This window comes from Molothrus ater, chromosome 4 (assembly GCF_012460135.2).
Source record: "Molothrus ater isolate BHLD 08-10-18 breed brown headed cowbird chromosome 4, BPBGC_Mater_1.1, whole genome shotgun sequence".
NCBI classification, from domain to species: Eukaryota; Metazoa; Chordata; class Aves; order Passeriformes; family Icteridae; genus Molothrus; species Molothrus ater.
The window spans coordinates 47007469-47026274 of record NC_050481.2 but is presented as its reverse complement, the minus strand read 5'-3'; the positions used below and the strand labels follow the sequence as shown (position 1 = coordinate 47026274).

At 37.2% G+C, this 18806-nt stretch overlaps 1 protein-coding gene across 1 annotated transcript in view; it reads right to left on the bottom strand.

The window, feature by feature from the left end:
- CORIN (corin, serine peptidase) overlaps positions 1-18806 on the bottom strand; it is a 111423-nt gene that overhangs the window by 16359 nt on the left and 76258 nt on the right. The window contains exons 11-16 of the mRNA XM_036382834.1: positions 18025-18256; positions 16415-16560; positions 15579-15686; positions 11246-11359; positions 8748-8858; positions 7915-8044 (exon numbers count right to left, since the gene is read on the bottom strand). Coding sequence (XP_036238727.1) covers positions 7915-8044; positions 8748-8858; positions 11246-11359; positions 15579-15686; positions 16415-16560; positions 18025-18256 — 841 coding nt within the window. The remainder of the gene's footprint in view (positions 1-7914; positions 8045-8747; positions 8859-11245; positions 11360-15578; positions 15687-16414; positions 16561-18024; positions 18257-18806) is intronic.

The following is an 18806-nucleotide window of genomic DNA, read 5'->3' as shown; positions in this document are numbered from 1 at the left end:
CTGAATCACAGAAAGGTTAGGTTGGAAAGAGCTCCGAGATCATCAAATCAGTCTTGCTCCTTCACAGAAAGATGTCTGCTAGATCTAATGACCACTACAGGGCACGTAAAATTCTAACATATCTAATTCCTTTGATCTAAAAGTTTCCATTAATCTAAGGCAATTAAAAATATTTAACAACTTACAAAATCAGTTACTTGTGAAATCAAATCAGGCAAAACATTTCAATTTGCAGTAGCACATTACTTAAGTAGGAATTTCCAACTTAAATTTTACTAATTTTTCAGTTTCAACTTAAAAATTAGAATATTCCTTTAATGAATTTAATTTCAAGCTAGCAATTCTCTTATGTGTGTTTAAGAGAGGAATTTTTAGAATTAAAAGAGAAAAAGAGAATCTGATCTGTGTTCTACATTAAAAATATGCTATCAGTGGGGAAAAGCAATGTTTCATTAGATAAGCTGTACAATAGAAATATTTAATAAAAAGTTTTCAGAGCATTCTAGTCTGCTACCTGCTGATCACTGTGCACAGCAGTCAAAGTTTACAGTAAAAAATAAGCATTATGACTTGCATACTAAATTATAACAAAACAAAAAGAATACAAACTAGAAGGCAGGAACTAATTTTAGGTTATGAAGTTCATCATTCTGTTTGTAACATATCTGGGATACTTCTGTACAGCGATGTTTTCAATACCTTATTCTCCCTTTTCCATTTGGAAGAAGTTGTTCAAATGCATTAAACTGCAAGTTTAGAATAAAGTATAATCCATAAACTGGATTACTTCTTGCTTCCGAGTAACAGTGACACATGTCAGTTTACTTTCTGTAATTCCATTCTTGTAGGCCTCATGTGACAGCAGGTTTGAGAAAGGAAGCCTTGAGTTAGGCCAGAAGGCAATGGATCACACACATATGGACACTAATTTAAAGCAAATTAGGCCTCTTTCAGAGCTGGAACAGCATCTGTTCCTGTCTGTACATATTGGCTAAAATGTTCCTTGGTCTTGACCAGAATTCTCCAAAGCCACAGCTGTGCCATAGAATATGGAGTAAAATATCAAAACCTTGATTTTAACAGTATTAAAATCAAAGATATCTGAATTTTTAAAGTGAAAACATATTGAAACATAGAAAATAGAAAGTATTCACTGCATTGATAGAAAAAATAAAAAAGTATGATTAAATTATTCTTAAAATTTTTTGATAGAAAGTTGATAATTACTGTGATATTTTCAGGTTTCAAAATCCCTCAGTCTTATCTCCTAGCTGATAAACTAGTCAAGTCTGCAAAGAATGAGTTAACTCATAATTATACTGCAAAAAATTTACTTGCTTGCTTTATCTCTGCATGCTGGCTTTGGCTGGGATAGAGTTAATTTTCTTCACAGCTAGGATGGGGTTGTGTTTCAGATTTGTGCTGAAAACAGTGTTGATAACCTGACTTTGCAGCACTCTGGTCTCTGACTCTGTAAATTACAGGTTTCATAAAGTATCATTCTGTAGCTAAACCTGAAAAAAGACCAGTTGAAAGCATCTGAAGTTAAAGCTTCAAATACAACCTAAATTTTCTTAGCTGGAAGTATTAATTCAACTTCAAATTTAATGTTAGTCCTTCATTTAAAGTCAATTAGCTTTTAATTTTAAAAATTGGATGAATTTCAGAGAAAAATGTTGACTTGAAACAAAATTCTAGTTGTTTAATTTCAAAAATTTGAAACAAACAACTTGATTTTTCAACCTTTTTTATCCTGTATGAAAGTATTCACTGAATTTGAACAAAATTTACTTGTTTCTTTGTTCAATATCATCCTTTACAGAATGATTATTTACTAAGAAATCTTCCCATAGTGTAATTTATGCTTGGTTTTTTTCAAGATATGTACCATATTTATTCTTTTATTACCAATTTCTTCTTCTTTCACCTCTAAGAGAACTTGAGAGCAATATTCTCATAGGCATTTTTACATTTTTAAGCTTACTTTTTACATCTAAAGCTAACACTGACATCATTTCATGAGCTAAGATTACCTTTGAAAGGACACCTGTGTGTTTAATGATACAGGGTTTATATGCAGAGGGCAGCCTTCATTAGGATGCTTGGTAGGAGTTGTGGAGAGGGTGTGGAGGTCAAATTCCTGAATTACACAGCAGAAAGAGCAAAACTGAAGGAAGACCTGTTTGCCTGAAAGCTTGCCTGATGAAAGATGCTGTGTTTCTTGCAGTCCTTGCCCCTCTCAAAGTCTTAAATCACCTCATTAAATTATAGAATAGGTTCCTCAGAGTCCCATCCAAGCTGACCTTGAATATTTCCAGGAATGGGGTGTCTACCATTTCTCTGGGTAACCTGTTCTAGTGTTTCACCATCCTCATTGCGAAAAAAATATTCCTTATGTCTAGTCTAAATCTACACTATTTTAGTTTCAATATATAAGTCAAAAAAAAACCCCAAAACCACTTCAACTTGCAGATTTCAGAATAAATTTTCAATGCAGAGATATTTACTATCTTTAGTGTTAAAAGGAGTAAATCTGAATCTAGAAGCCCCTGTATAAAAAAATGAAAGAAAAAGGGGGCAGTAGGTTTAAAATGTACAAGTTACAGCATAAAACAGTTTGAAAAAGGATTTGTGATGAATCAGTAGAATAAGAACATTTCCTAGTTTGGTAGTATTCATGTATCTTTCTTTTAACCAATCACAGAATGGTTGGGCTTGGAAGGGACCTCTGTAGGTCAAGTATGGCCACCTATGGCCAATTACCCAGAAGCACATTCAGACAGCTCCAAGGCTGTTTGAGATAATAAAATTATGAGTAAGAATAATTTTACTTTTAAAAAAAAGAAAATATCCAATCATGGAACTAGAAAGTGTTAAATGGGACACTGACCACACGTTTAATGACTGTTTGAAGAAACTGTCACAATTTGTCAGGAATTATAAGGTTGGAATTTCTAAAAAAACAGCCTTATGCAAATAATTATATTTTAAACTATATATGCACATGAAAGATGAGACATAATCTATCAGATATTAATCTAGCACAATTCTAATACAATTAATAAAGTCTACATATTTTAACATTGGTCTATTATTGCTCCAATTTACTAGAAAAGCCTTCCACATCTACCACAGCTCTATTTTCAGTAAAATTCTTTAATGAGTTATTAGTTGCCATTCTTAAAAAATTAAATGAAATGTAAAAAATTTGCTATCTTTCTACATCATCTACAGGATTAATAGAACACTGTGGCCATGGAAAACATGAATAAATTCAAGGCAGGTTAAGAGCATGTTACATTCTGTTGAATGGATTTAGAAATCTAGATTGAATTAATGAGTACAAATACTTCCTCTTTGGCATGGAATTTGTTTCACTAAATGTCATGTCTAGTCTTGGAGAAAATGAAGTTTCATTCAGAAGTTCAAATTTATTACATAGGTATTACAGGATTCTGGGGTTTGTTTTTGTTATGCTCTTTGAGCAAATAAAACATTAGCTGCGCTTCCATTATTCCTCTTGCAGAAATAGTTATAGAGTAATAAAAAAAAACCAAATTAGATCATGTGAAAACAAGAGATTGTTTGTCCAGCAGCTTGACTGCTCAGTTGTCAAATATTCAAGATCTTTATACCAAAGACATTGAGTGAAAAGTACCAGAAAAGACAGAAACCCAGGCAGCAACAACAAACTTGCCCATCCCTTTCATAAATACATACACAGCAGATGCCACAGCAGAGGAAAGAAGGAAAAGGAGCTGCTGGTTTCAGTGGACCACCAGTGACACTGCCTCCAAGAAAAGGAGCAGCAGGCACAGGAAGAGATAACAAGAGATTTTTGAAAACAAGTAACTTGGTAGACAGCTGCAATTTTACACTGATACTACACCAGAACACGCCGGTGAAGTAAAATCTCCCCCATACTCTGCTGAGCACAAGCTCTTGAAGTTTGTTGCATTTGCTGTATCATCCTAGTGCAGCCAAGAAAGACAAATTATTCCACTATATTTTCACAGAATGACAGAACAACTCCACTACTGCCTTTATCAAATTTCAGACCTGAGCAGACCATGCTTTTATGATTGCCATTTCATCAACAAATAATGTGGACTTCCAAGTATATGGAAAGTGGGTTTCTTCAACTGAACATCATGCCAAAATACATTCTTCCAATATTCTTCCAGTGTTCTGAACCTATGCAGTACACCCATCCTCAGCAGCACAGCCTCTAGAACACAACAGGACAGATGTGAGACTGACTGCTGTTCTGTTCTCTACCTGTGTTAACAGAAAAACTCATTGCCAGAGACTGCATTTAAATTCACTGTAATCAAATCTAGGCCTCAGTCAGAAGTTTCTGAATAAACTTATATATCCTGACATAAAGAGGCAGTCAGATTAGGTGGCATGATAGTCCCATCTGGTTGTAAACTGTGAAACCTAAGACTTGAGCATTCCCATCAAGCTCTTGGCATTACACACAAACAAATTTAATGTCTTTTGTACTAGAGAAAAACGTAAGAACTGCTAAGAATACATGATAGCTTGAGCACCAGCCATCAATAGTCCAAAGCCTTTCAGGCAATGCTTGGAACTTGGGGCTTTGTGTGTTGCATCATGCATCACACAACACATTCCATGAGTGGTGCTATGAAAAACTGGAAAACCACATAGTCTGTGGAATTATAACTGGCAAACAGCCAGCAAAATTGCTTGCATTTTGTGAAATGGGCAGAATAGAATGAACGTTTCATGTTGCTTCAGACTGAAGGTTTATATGTTTCAAACAGACAGACTGCTATTCTGTAAAATGTGTTACCACTATCCGTTAAATTAACCTAACTTTAACCACTATCACTTCATTATCTTCATTTGTTTTTTCAGATTAATTTAGCCTAAAGTATTAAAATATGTTATTTTTAAATAACTAAAATATGCAAAAGCTGTTAGAAAGACACTGCCTTTATATTTTAAACATTACCACATTATACAGTAATTGGGAGTTTTTATTTGGCAAAGCACCAGATAGTTATTAAAAATAGTTTGCAGAGCTTTACAGAAAATAAAAATTCCAAAAGCTATCATTCATTGTAATTCCTGGTCTAAGGCATTAATAAGTCTTCAATTTGATATCTCGCTCATAAGATGCATTATTTTTCTGTAAAAATAAACAAGAGTGCTATTAAAGCAAAATCAAGAGTTGCTGTAAGTAATTATTAAGTAAGTAACAGCCACAAAGCTGGGTGGTTCTGTAGTGTGCTCTAATGTGGACAGAATTTGTACATTCGCAGCTTTAATTTTCTGAAGGAGTAAAATGAAGCTTTTCCCATTGGGAATACCTTGCAGAAAAGCACTGCATAAAATATTTCATATTTATTTATTAGTTTTTTATGTAAAAGGAGATGTTTTATCATTACTTGAGTTCTGTGCAATATACAGTCTAATTTACCTGCACCCTCAATGGTGAGTAGAAAGAGCTTGTTAAAAAAACCAATCTTCAACCTCACATTCAGCCATTCTTGTTGTAAGTCAATTAAATAATTTATACAGGATGTAAATACCATCCAAGAGATGAAGTTCATGGCTTCAGATCAGATTACACAGTGGCATGAAACTTCAATTATAGAGTCTTCCATTTTACCATATAGAAAACATTAGCCTCTGTGACATTTTCACTGAATCCCTATGCAATGTTAACAAAATAATTAAATAGCTGTATTGCTCATATTACTCCTTTTGTAAATAAGGAGTATTTAAGAACTGGAGTATATAAGAACTGATTTTGGAAATCAGTTCTAGTAACGCATCATAATTTTTGTTTTTCTTACAGCTTTTCAAAGATAAATTACTGTATTTTTGGCAGTGCCACTCCACAAAAACTTGAAGAATAGCTAAGAAAATCAGGCCTCAGGTTACTGACAAAATAGGCATTAAGAAAGGAAAGACAAACACTGATCTGGTTTTCTGAAGTACTGCAAGAAAGAATTAGAAATTAGTAGTGGAGTCAAACTGAAGTTGTAGACTTCAGAACTGAATTGACTTCAGAATTTCCTACTGCCTTGACACAATTGCCTGTCCCTACCAAGAAGATCTTGTAGAAAAAATAATTTTTAGAATATATCACCTTGTTAGAAAATTGAGTGGTGAGATTTAAGAATCATTTTTGTCTCTTACGTTTTTAAAAGTGCAGGATTGATGGCACCTGTTAGCAAGCATCAGTGAAGAAGCAGGAAGGTGTAGGTTTCTACCCATGCTGATTTCAGCCTAGGCACACCCCTGAAAAACGGAGGGAATCAGAGGTGTTGTGATAGTTTAATACATTTTCATTTTCCCAGCAGCAAGCATCATGGGAAAGAGAAGCAAATTTTATGTTAGGACCAATAGCAAGGTGAACATGAGTCAGCAGTGCCCTGGCAGCCAGGAGGGCCAAGCCTGTCCTGGGGAGCATCAGGGACAGCATCACCAGCCAGGCAAGGGAGGGGATTGTCCTGCTCTGCTCTGCACTGGGGCAGCCTCACCTTGAATATTGTGGGCAGTTTTGGGTGCCACAATGTGAGACATTAAACTGTTAGAGAGCATCCAAAAGATGGCCAGGAGGATGGTGAAGGGACTGGAAGAGAAGCTGTATGAGGAGTGTCTGAGGTACTTGGTTACCTCTGGAGGGTAAGTAGAGGGGCAGACACTGATCTCTTCAGTCTTGTGACCAGTGACAGGACTCAAAGGAATGGTATGAAACAGCAGGGGGAAGTTTCGGTTAGGTAACAGGGAAAGATTTTTCATCCAGAGATGGCTGGGCACTGGAACAGGCTCCTCAGGGAAGTAGTCACAGCACCATGCCTGTCTGACTTCAAGAAGGATTTGCATAGTCTGTCAGGCACAAGGTGTGATTGTTGGAGTAACCTGTACAGGGCCAGGAGTTGGACTCAATGACACTGATGGGTCCCTTCCAACTCAGTATATTCTATCATTCTATAAAGCTTTATTAGGATGCTATATAAAGCTAAAGCAAACAGATAATGCAAATATTATTTAGATACACTAAACTAGACAGAGGAGTATAAAATTGTGAGTTAGAATGGCAGGCAGTCCAGTTACAGGTAGTCTTCAATTTGGAGCATCTGTTAGAATCGATGCCAGGTATCCCTGCAGTGCAAGACTATACAGAGTACATGAAGGGTACTTAACTAACCCAGGGTCTTTATCCTCCTGTGTACTTTGAGAAAGGTACAAAGAATGTCAGTTTGTGTAGTGGAGAAAAGCAAACAGAAAAGACACCTCTTAATTCACACTGGCAAAAGACAGCCTTATATACCATCAGATTTGCATCTTCCCAGTAAGAGACAGCTGTGAATATCAGAGCAGCTGAACTTGATTTTTATCCAACAGTTATATTTTGCATCGATTATCCCACAATTTAGTGTGCATGCAGTAAGACACTTAGAGGCTATTTCTTTTTCTGAGTTCCACACAGAAACCCTCTCTAACAATTTGTTGTCCAGAGATGCCCAAGTTAAATACATCCACTTGTCTAACTTACAGTATTTATTGCAAAAAGCAAATAAATGAAGAGGACTTTTCTTGTATTTCCTAAGTCTGCTTTAATTCTTTGGGAAGAAACAGAGTATTACATTCTGAGCCTCAGCAGTAACTGTTTGTGCATGTACTGAGCCTTGGCAAAACACCATTACCTTTTCAAAAGACTCTTAATAACAATCATGCAATATTTATAAAGTGGTGAAAGTGCCTAGATCTTAGTGAAATTCTGCCATAGTTCACAAAATTTCGTTACCTCTTTTCTCTGTGAACCATTTCCACACTAGGTCTAACATTGCAGTGAACCATGATAGTCCACATCTAACACCGGCACTCCAATTGTCCTAAGAAATCATCAAAGCTACAAACTACTGACCTTACCCTAAACCCATTTGATTGCAGGCCAGTTGGCTTAAATTTTCTTGCCAGTAATCAGCACAAACATGGTTATCAGCAGCTGACCTGTGAACGGTCAGGAGCATCAAGGAATTCCTGGTTTTAGACAGTGTAACTGGAAAGGAAAAAGGAAGAAAACTTCAGTATTATTTCAAATAGTTTTATGGATGAAAAACTGAAAACATGCAACTACATTCAAGATTCTTCCAAGTTGCTGGCACTTTTCCTAGCTTTACATGCTGAATAGCTATGCAACTTAAAACCAAGGCAAGTGTGGTTATCTGAACCTTGTTAGGAGTGAACAGCATGAGACACTGAACAGCAAAGGCATCAAGAGTGTAAGAATAAACCCAAATACTTCTAATTCACCAGCACAGATTCACATGGGTTGCTGATAGCCTTCATTTTTATAGCCTTAATCTAGTTGGATAACCTAGGTAGAAAGACCATTACCATTTCTTCTCTCTTAATCTGTACATAAAAATTCAGGAACTGCTTTTATCCCATGCAAAAAAGATTCTCAAAAGGTCCTTCCAAATCTCAGTGTCTTCTGAACCTCTCCTCTATCCACAATACTTTCCAGATTACACACATCATCTACACATTTTCTTGCTCTATCACTTTTCTTGTATCTTTGCACTGTGACACTTCACACTGAGCTTTTGCTTTCTCCTCTGCCCACTTCCTTGAATGCTTTCCCAACCTCACCCCGGTCCTCTCTTGGCTAACAGAGGGAGCACCTCTCCACCACTGTATTCTGAATTAAATCACCAGTGATTGCTACCATCACCCAAACACCACTTTGAGAAGAAACTTACCACAGTCCCATTCATCTGAGCTGTCAGTGCAGTCTGCCTGCCCATCACACCAGAGTTCACGGGGCACACACTCATGGTTGGCACATTCGAGTTCACTCTCCTCACAAAATGCTGCAAAGACAAAAACATGCTTCCTCCTGAGAAAGACATGATCAAAGTGAAATTCACATTGACATGAAAAATTGAGGAGATTCAAGGTAGATACAGATCAGATTTATGGAAAAGGAAGTGAGGCAGATTTGCAACCAAATTCAGCATGGATACCACTGATGCAGAAAGTGGTTGCTGCCATGCAGTGACAGAGGGCATTGCAATTCTGAGGGAAGGAAGAGTGTCTACAAATGCAAGATCTGGGATTACTTAGTATCATTTGTGATCTTGTCTTAGCCCCTCAGAAGCTGAAAGAGAAAACACTGTTCTGTGCTTTTTAGCCGACTGATCCAAATTTGTTTAGTTCTTCATGGTTTTTGAAAAAAATATTTTACCGCAATTAATATCTATTTCCTCTAATCCACAGCAATTATATATATTAATTTTTGAATTCTCCTTTGCTTTTGAAAATTATATATTTATTTTTATCTCCACTTTAGAGGTAGAGAACTGCTGTACTGATAGACATGTTCCAGTTCACAGCTGGCAGCCTTACATATGGATTTCCAGACTCTGTTCAGTATGGGAACTACAATAGCTTCCATTTGCAAATGACTTTTCCTCCAACAACCTCCCTTCCAAAAGGCAGGTGTGTAGAGGCACAGTAACTTCCTCACTAACATATTTCCAGCTTCTGTAAACCCCATCATTAGGGAATTCTGAGACCTGGGGGAGGGCAGAGGGGGAGAAAATGCATGGAAGGGAGCTGCATTCAGTTGTGCCCATGTTTGGCTGATGTACAGCATTTATACTGCCAATTTATACAATCCAAGCACTTATTTGTAACACTAGTAAAAAAAGTGAACTCCACAGGGAAAACCATACAGATAGAGCAGGCAGTGCTGCCTACCCCTGGTATTTCTACCTCTAGAATAAAGCATGCAAAACCAGAAAAAGCACTTTAACTCCACCTTCCAGAGAGCATAATTCAAAAACTGGAAGCCCTCGGCTGGGAAAACTTTGCTGCCGTTTTAGACTATTCAAGCCCCAAATCAAAAGCAGAGAGGAAATATACTCTGGTAATTATGAACTAGATTAACCTTAGCCCTTTGGTAATCTTTTCTCTGTCATAATCCTAATGTGTGATCACAAGTAAATCACTTTAATACCACTTCCACTCTTTAGATTACAGCACAGAGCTTGGATATTAAGTGGTATAATCTTTACAATGAAAAACAGATTAAGCAATGTTTTGTGAGCTTCAGCTTCCCAAATAGAAACAAAGTTTGCTCTAGTGATACATACAGGCCACTGTTCATTTTGGCAAACATATTCATAGGCTTCGCTTAGGACACAAAATGCTTCTACCAACAGAACTCCAGAGACTCAGGAGCAACTTCTTTTAAATCACAAAATTATATCCAAACATCCCAGCAAAAATGACAAAATACCAGGTTTCCTCAGAGAATGAAAAATTTCAGTTTTCAGCCAACTTTACCAACCAATGATCCCTCCTTTGTTGTGCAGACTTTCTCCTAGTATGTCTTTTCTGCTTCCTTGTCTTGAGAGCATGCCCACACACCAGTTTTCTCAAAAGAAGAGAATTCAGAAAGTGGACCTAACCTCCCAGGGCACTCACTCCCAGCTTAGTATGCAGGGTGGGATCCTGCAAAGCAGCTGCTGTGTGCAGATATTCCACCACTTCCCATCCCATTCTCAGATGGAAACAGAGGAAAGAGAACTGAGGGAAGCCCCTAGAGGGGACCAGGGTGCAGGCTGCTCCCTGCCAGCACTCTGAACAGACTTGCACTGTGCACATGGACTGCGTGCCCATGCCACTGGTGCATCCTCCTAAGTTCTGTATCTTGACTGCTATCACAGATTGGATTGCAGAAGAAACCTGTGGAGCCAAGCAGGGAGACAGAATCTAAGAAATGTCAATCAGGAAAGAAAGTAAATAAGGCATTGTTTACAATAAAACATAAGACATTTACCAAAAAACAGGTAAGTAGAAATCAAGGAAAAAATGAGCAGTAGGCAGCTATGAGCAATGCCTGTATGGAATGAAGTTAAGGAAACCTGGGAAAAGAAGTCAAAAATCTACAAGGAATAAAAGTACAAAGGCACAAGAACAAGGAGGGAGAAAGAGAAAAGAAAAAAAAAAGAAAAAGAGGACAAGAGTGACCAAACAGACAGCAAGGATCTCAGCATGTGAACAACAAAGGACAGAAGATGAGGAAAGAGGGAAATTCGTGCCATAGACAAACTGAAAAGGGAACTGAGGGAATGACTAAGTCCTTCTGCCTATGGAAAGCATAAAGCCTTTTTACTTTGACTGATTTTGCACCTCAACATCCCAAAAATGTGATTGGCCTTTTAAGGGAGTAACAAACTGCATGAGTCCTTACAGCAATTCCTTTCATCCATCATGTCAGGGCAGTCTGGGAAACCATCACAGATCATAGTGTGTTTGATGCACACCTTCTTCAAAGGACACTCCCAAAGACCCCTTTCTCTACAACCTGGAGGCAGAGAAGCACAGTTCTGAAATATTTGTATGCAATATTGAATCAACTGTTTTCTTTCTTAAAAGTCCTGAAACACACAAAATATTTTCACTTGCAATATAAACTTTAGAAAGTACCAAGAATAGTTACTAATGAAGAAATGGAAATAAGATTGGCACAGTGCACACTTGATAAATGGATCTAAATATTGTAACACTTCAAAATACTTCAGTGCTTCTGAAATAATAATTGCATTATGAGTGCATAATATACATATCTATAATGGTTTAGGCATTAGCTCAATTAGCTCAAAACCCATACACCACTATTCTTGAAATATATTTGCCAGTAATATAAAAACTTTTATAATTCTGAAGTCCATAGAAATTCCTCGGTCTTTCAAAAGCAAATCCTGTAAAAGCATGGAATCTCCATTAAACACTGCAGAAATGCATGCTTTTTTTCTGGCAGTGCTGATGCAGAATCTAACACAGAATCAGAATGAAAGGTAGAAAGAGAAGTAATACAAAACTATGTCAAAGTGCTTTGACAGAAAAATTCCTGTTGGTCAGCTAGAAGAAATTAAGAATAGACCAAGGTACATTTTAGAAAATAGTTTTCTCTTGTTTTATTCCACTTTTTATTTCCATCAACTAAAAAAATATTTTATTGTGATATCAGTTTAAATACTTTGACATACTAATGTCCTGCATGACTGACACTCTGGTTTTATAGGAAGCCATAAAAATGACATATTGTCCTGACTAAGCCAGATTATTTGATTGCCTTGTTTGGCCTGTTCTATACATGATACTTTTCATTTTAATCTAAGGGCAAACTCAATTGATAGCCCTGATGTTCATACATACAAAAAATTCAGGTATAAATTTAAAAACAGTATTTAAAGCAGCACCTCTCTTTGCCTGGACCTGCAACTGTGAAAGCAGTAAGTTATAAGCAAATATATTGTTTCCAAGAAATTCTAATTCTGAAGTACGTATTTTACAAATATGAACCAGAGAATCCCTACTGGATTAATGGAAAAATCTGTTCAGGTTTTACCTGTACCTGGATGTGTGGGATGCTTGATTTTGTTTAGATTTGAAAAAACACCTAAATAAAGGTTAAAGCCCAGAGAAATAAATAGCCTTAACCTTTGAAACTAATTCTTCATGATCAAATAACTTTCTTGGGTATCACCACTTTCCAGGTCTCCTTCTTGACCATATTTCTGATAACTTTTGATGAAAAATTAATTGAAATTAAAAAAAAATCTCTACTCTTATATAGAACAAGGAATTCCATCTTAGGATCTTGTTATGAACACAAAATAAAAAAAGCTTAAACTCCCCATAATTTATGAACCTAGCAATTTTTTAGCAGCATTTACAATTCATTAAATACACGTTTCCTTTTCTCTTCATCAAACATTACAGTGTTACACTGTGAAGTGTACCAGGACTCTCCAAAACTAATCACATAGACAAATACAGAGACAATTCCCTATGAAAAATTCACTAGTTACTGAATTCAGTGTTCAAGTACACTGTTTTGTTGGTAGAGATCATCTACCACCATTTGCAGTATTTATATTTCATCTCTAATTATTTTTATGACGTGCATTTTTAATTCAATGAAAGAGAAGTGAAAACAGAGCTAGGAAAACTTTTCTATATATACATTAACGCCAACTCAAAAATATTTGTGTTTGAATATTGACAAGAGATATGGTTTCATATATGATCTTACCTTCCTTCTTCTTCATAATATGAAGGAAGTTACAAATTGTTGTCCATATACACATTTCCCACCCAATTATCATTAAATCATAAACATCAAGATCAGCACATTTTTCTTTCACCTAAAATACTACAGGTCAAAACCCAGATTGCAGAAAATAGTGAAAGACAGTATTGGCCATGAATGTTATGCCTTCAATTTCTTTAGTAGGTGTAGGACCCTGTTCTGCTCCCTGCCAGAGGCATTGCTCAGCAGCAGCAATTTAATGCATTCAACTACAACCAACTATAACATTTAATACCACAAAATCTCGTGACATCTTTCATAACAATATTTTTTTGAAATTACCTTCCCTGCACTTTATTGCACTCAGAAGTCTCACTTCCAGTAACCCCAGTCAAATTTTCTCCCCAAATCCCAGTGTCGATGGCACTAAAGTCTGAGGATTTCAGTGCAATTGCGTGGCTGAGATGTCCTCTCACAAAGCCCATGTGAAAATATGGCAGGGATTGCTGACAGAAGGAGACAGTGGGTGCTGAATACAACTCTGCTCTGCATGGGGAGAGTACACCTCTTTGGAGGGTTCTAACTTATATTTTTTGGCCAGAGTAGTCTAAGCATAAGAAAGCTGTAGCTAGTCTTTTTCAGCCTCCTTCTGCCTGCACTGTAAAGCTGTTCCACAGAGATAATTTAAAGCACTTCAAATACAAGGGTTTCAAATTAAACAGTCTGTCTTTTTTTAACGTTAGAAAACAAATTTAAAAGGATAAACCCAAGAAAATTTGAGCTATCCATTTACACATGGAAAGATCATCAAGTTTTGATTTTGTCCTGCACACATGGAATATGAGTAAGTTAGAGACAGCTACTCCTGGAGCTCTACAAGGACTTTTTGTTTTTCAGTAACAGTATTAGCCCTGGTCAATGTAAAGTCACCCTGACAGCAGTAATTTGCTAGCTAATACAGTCTTCCATATTTATAGAAACTGATAAGAATTCTGCTGATTGCTTGTGACATTCTGTCTAGACTTTAGAGAGAGATCCACTCGAGAAACAAATGTTACATATTAGAACAATATTTCATATGTTAATGTCTAGGAGAACAAAATTATCCTAAAAGACACATAACAATTCGTTTTCTAAGGAGTTCAAGATTGGTGTCAACAAAAAAATATTTGGCAAGGAGGACAATTGAGACAATTGATTCAAAGTAAAGAGATGTCAAACTCTGAAAGAATCACTGTGACCATCAGCTCTGACTTTCCTTTATAACCCAAACAAGAGAATGACCTAATATTAAATCATATTTCAGAGAGCATAACCCCTTTCTTTCTTTTTTACAGGGGTGGGGGGAGGGAAAGAAATAAAGAAAGAGGAGAGAGAATACAAGAATGATCTAGAAACTCCCAGAGACTGAGAATACATCACTCATTGGGGGTAAATAAACCCTTGGCTACTGCAAACATTAAAACAATCTGCTTTTTAAAAAGAAGCATTTTATAGGGCTGCTAAGATTGAACTTTAGCCTAGCTTTAGCTTTCTGGTGTTGGATTTTATTTTACTGTCTCTGAGTAGAAATTCTCTTATTGCCACAGTTTTGTTGTTCACATAAACTCTGCTTCCCACTTAACCCTTTCTCAGTTTAAAAAAAATACACAGGTTGTGCACCTTAATCCTACTCTGCTGCAATGTTTTCCAATCCTTTGCTCATAAGCACACCTCTTCTCTAAATCCTTAGTGATGTATGATTATTCTCTTTGCCCCTAGGGATGCCAGGCTTGCATGCAGGCCTCCATGAAGGCTTCAGCTTAGTCACTTAATAAATATTTAGAACTCCTTTCTCCTTCTGAAACTGTCCTGCCAGCAGGTAAAAGGATATGTAGTGACCAAGAGATTTCTTGATTCTTTCAGGCTCAATACATCCCCTTAAGTTAAAAGTCGAAAGCATCTATGCTAAAAGTAAACTCAGAAACATACTGGAGAGTAAACTCCAAGGGTTTATGCTTGTACTTGTAACTTGACCAATCTGAAAAAACATGCAGAATCCACTTCAGCAACACAATACATCACAATGGTATCTTTTGTCTATACATCCTAACGAGAACATTATCATGTATAAATTTAAAACTACATTTACAGATTCAAGATTTAATCTGCCAGAGAGTTACATTTTAGCTCAGTAAAGCCTTCAGCAATATGAAAATAACTAATCTGGAGAAATTTTTTAGCTTGATTCTTTAAGGAATACTCAAAACATCACAGAGTATGGTTGTCAGAATCTAAACGATCAGGTATCACAAATAGTATTCATGTTGATTAAGAAGGATTCTTGCTATAGTCTTTTTACTGATACTGTAAATATACTTTTAAACACACAAATAGGGGGTTCTCCTTCTCTGAACTCTTATGCTACAGTTCAAATAACTGAATGAACGATGAAGCTCATTCTCCAGTGCTGCAGCTGCCCTCCATTCCAGCTGACTCATGTCCTTACCACAGCTGTCCTCGTCGCTGCTGTCCTCGCAGTCAGCCTGCCCATCGCACCTCCGCGACGCCAGCACGCACCGCCCAGAGCGGCACTTGAAGTGACTGGGGGAGCACTCTGCCAAGGACAAACAACAGGGACAAACAGCACTCCCTAAGATAAAGCTTCATCACGGCATGGGCACTGATTTGTCACCCAGGCTGTTTCAGAAGGGTAAATAACACAGATAGAAAGCTTGTGAGACTGGAATTATGTGTCAGGTGAGACTCTTCAGAATTGCACCAGGAACGTGGTGGAGCAACATTTTCCAGAGCTCTCCCTTCCATGCTGCCCTCTGTCAAATGTCATTGCTTTGCCAAATCACTGATATGCAATGTTTAGACCATGGGTATGAATTTCCTAGCTCCTCTTCTCACCATCGTGGTGGTGTATTATGCACTGAAATAAGTATAAGAAATCCCAGGATTAAAAAAAAAAAAGAAAGAAAAAGAGATTGACAATTATGTGTCTATTTCAACTAATGAAAACCAGGTATAACTTTCCACTAATTAACCCTTCCACTGCTTCTGCCTCATCTCACAGTACCACTTTGGGACAAAGGAGTGGAACAGAGTTGGCAGATCTTTAAGGAACTCTTTCATTGAGTGCTAGCAATTCCCTGGAGCAAGAAATCCAGCAAAGAATTCTGCCAAGAGACTAGCATAGATGAGTAGAGGAACTCAGTTTGGAATAATTTCCACAGTTTAAATATTATAATTAAAGGGGAGGTATAAAAAAAACCAAAGACCAGTGGCTTTGGGAACCCATTTAAATCTCTTATTTGCTGTAATATGTGTAGGAGGTACCTTCCACATCTTCATCTGGTGTTAGACAGGTTTGGTTGTCTGAGTTCTCATCTGGAAACTGAGTGCAGTCTGTATCTTCTGGCCAATGCAGACCTACAATCCCAAGCACAGCCTCACAGCGCTCCTTAGACTGTACACATAATGTCCTGAGGAGACAAAGCAGAATTGTACCAAATAACTGAATGGCTGAGAAATTCACAGATACTAGAAGTTATTAATCCTAGCTGAAGTTAAACATGAAGATCAAGAAAAAAAATCAGATAAACAGATGTTTTAATATGAAAAAAATACATATATCAAAGAATGCTATGATTGAAACACTAAGTTACTGCTGTGCAGTTATGTTATAAATAGGTTAATAACCAAATATAACTGCTCACAAACATGCTCTCCTCTGTAAGAGATGGCAGAGAACGATTTTTAAGAAGCACTAACTGCTCTCCTTCAGAGAAAAGAAACCAAACACATTTTGTATGAGTGAAATGCTACCTCTTCTGATTATGCTATCTCAGAAACCACAGGGCTTCAGAAGGTCAAAATATTTAAGCCTGCAAACAAAAGAGGGAAGAACTCCCCTGGGAATTCAATAAAATTAAAACTTTGTGAAAAGCAAAGCTCAGACCAGCCCAGTCTTGAGGCTGTTGTCAGTTACAGCAAGAGAACACTTTCTACATCTTCATCTGCTGTTAGACAAGTTTGGTTGGCCAGTCAGGAAAAGGCATGAATAAAGTAATTCTGCAGCATTTTTTAAACCTTATAAAAGATGGGAATCACTGCAAAATTTGTTCAATCCACTGAGATTAAAAATCATCCATGGTTTCTCTCAAAATACCCACTGGCAAATGCTTCAAAATTACAAAGGTAAAAAGGCGGAATAGAAAAATCCCCTAATGTTTGAAACATTTAGCCACTACTTTTGTCTGGGATCCTACTAGGTTGAAAAATATTCAGTTAAAGGATTCCCCCCTTTTTGTTTTTAATTTCTTTATGTAATTTTAATTTGCCTTTATGTATTTTGATTATTTACGCATCTTTCTTCTAGAGACAGTCCATTCCGGGAAGGCATCTTATTCCACTCATTTTCCTTTGACCTTTTAATGAATTGAATTTTTTTATTTTCTTCACAGTGCCGTGGGTGAAAAACTGAAGGGTCCTGGCAAACGGGGCTGCATCTGGTTGCTGACTGGTCACCTGTGCTGCTCCTCTGGGTTCAGCTGCAGGGCCTGTCCTGTTCAGTACATCTGTCAATGGTCTGGACGCAGCAGTTTAGTGCATCCTTAGCAAGCTTGCTGATTATACAAAACCAAGAGATGGTACTGACTCTGAAGGGACAAGAGGCCTTTGCACTGGGCAGTCATCAAGGACATGAAATTTAACAAGAACAAATGCCTGATCCTGCACCTAGGATGGAGTAGCACTAGGCACAAATTGGAGAGCAGCCCTCCAAAGAGGGACCTCCAATACTGACCTGGGCATGCTGGTCAGCAGTAGCCTTTTCCTATAGAATTCCAAAGCAAAATTTTTGGCATTTTCAACGAAAGCATAAAACTGGAAAAAAACTACTATGACAGACAGTCAAGAATTAAATGAAATATGGTTTAGTATAGTACCTGCAAGGTGGGATCCGCTGATTTGTATGGGGGTCACATTTTGGTACTAAGATTGTGCAGGCAAAAAACATCAGGTACTTGTAGCAGTTGGTCTGAACCAAAGCTGGGAAAAGGGAAGACTCCCAGCTGATAGAGGCCTCCTTCTGTGTCCTGTGGCCCAGGTAGTTTGGGTAATAAGTATAGTTGTAAGGCAAGTTCATACAAAGTTCCAGAGTAATTGGTTCACACTGACCTTTCACAGAGAGAAAACAAACAGAACCACAAATGGTGTAAGATTAAAATAATACAGAAGAAGTAATTCCATACTTATTTAAGTAATTCCATACTTATTTAAAATTTATCAGTCAGGGGATATCCTCTCAGGCTTGAGAAATTACAAGTTCCAGAGCTAGAGATCCCTTACAAGCCTATTCTTAGCAGTAAAGGTGGGTTTGAACCCTGCCTATCTCATAACCCATTAAGATACTTTTATTTCCTTATTAATACTTATTATCTTTCTGAGCAACATCTTAACTTTAAGGTGGTACAATAAACTATCCTTAAACCAGCACAGTGTGTGCTGTACAGCAACACACTGGTGTACCTATTATGCTACAATGACACACCTCAAACTGACAAGGGCAATTGCCAAAATTAGGGAGACAGAGATAATTGGATACTTTGGGTTAGAAAAGATCTCAGGAGGTCCCTACTCCAATGCCCTGATCAAAGCAGGTCAGCTCTGAGGACTGATCAGCTTTCTCAAGGCTTTAGACAGTCAGGTCATAAAAAGTCTCTCTAGT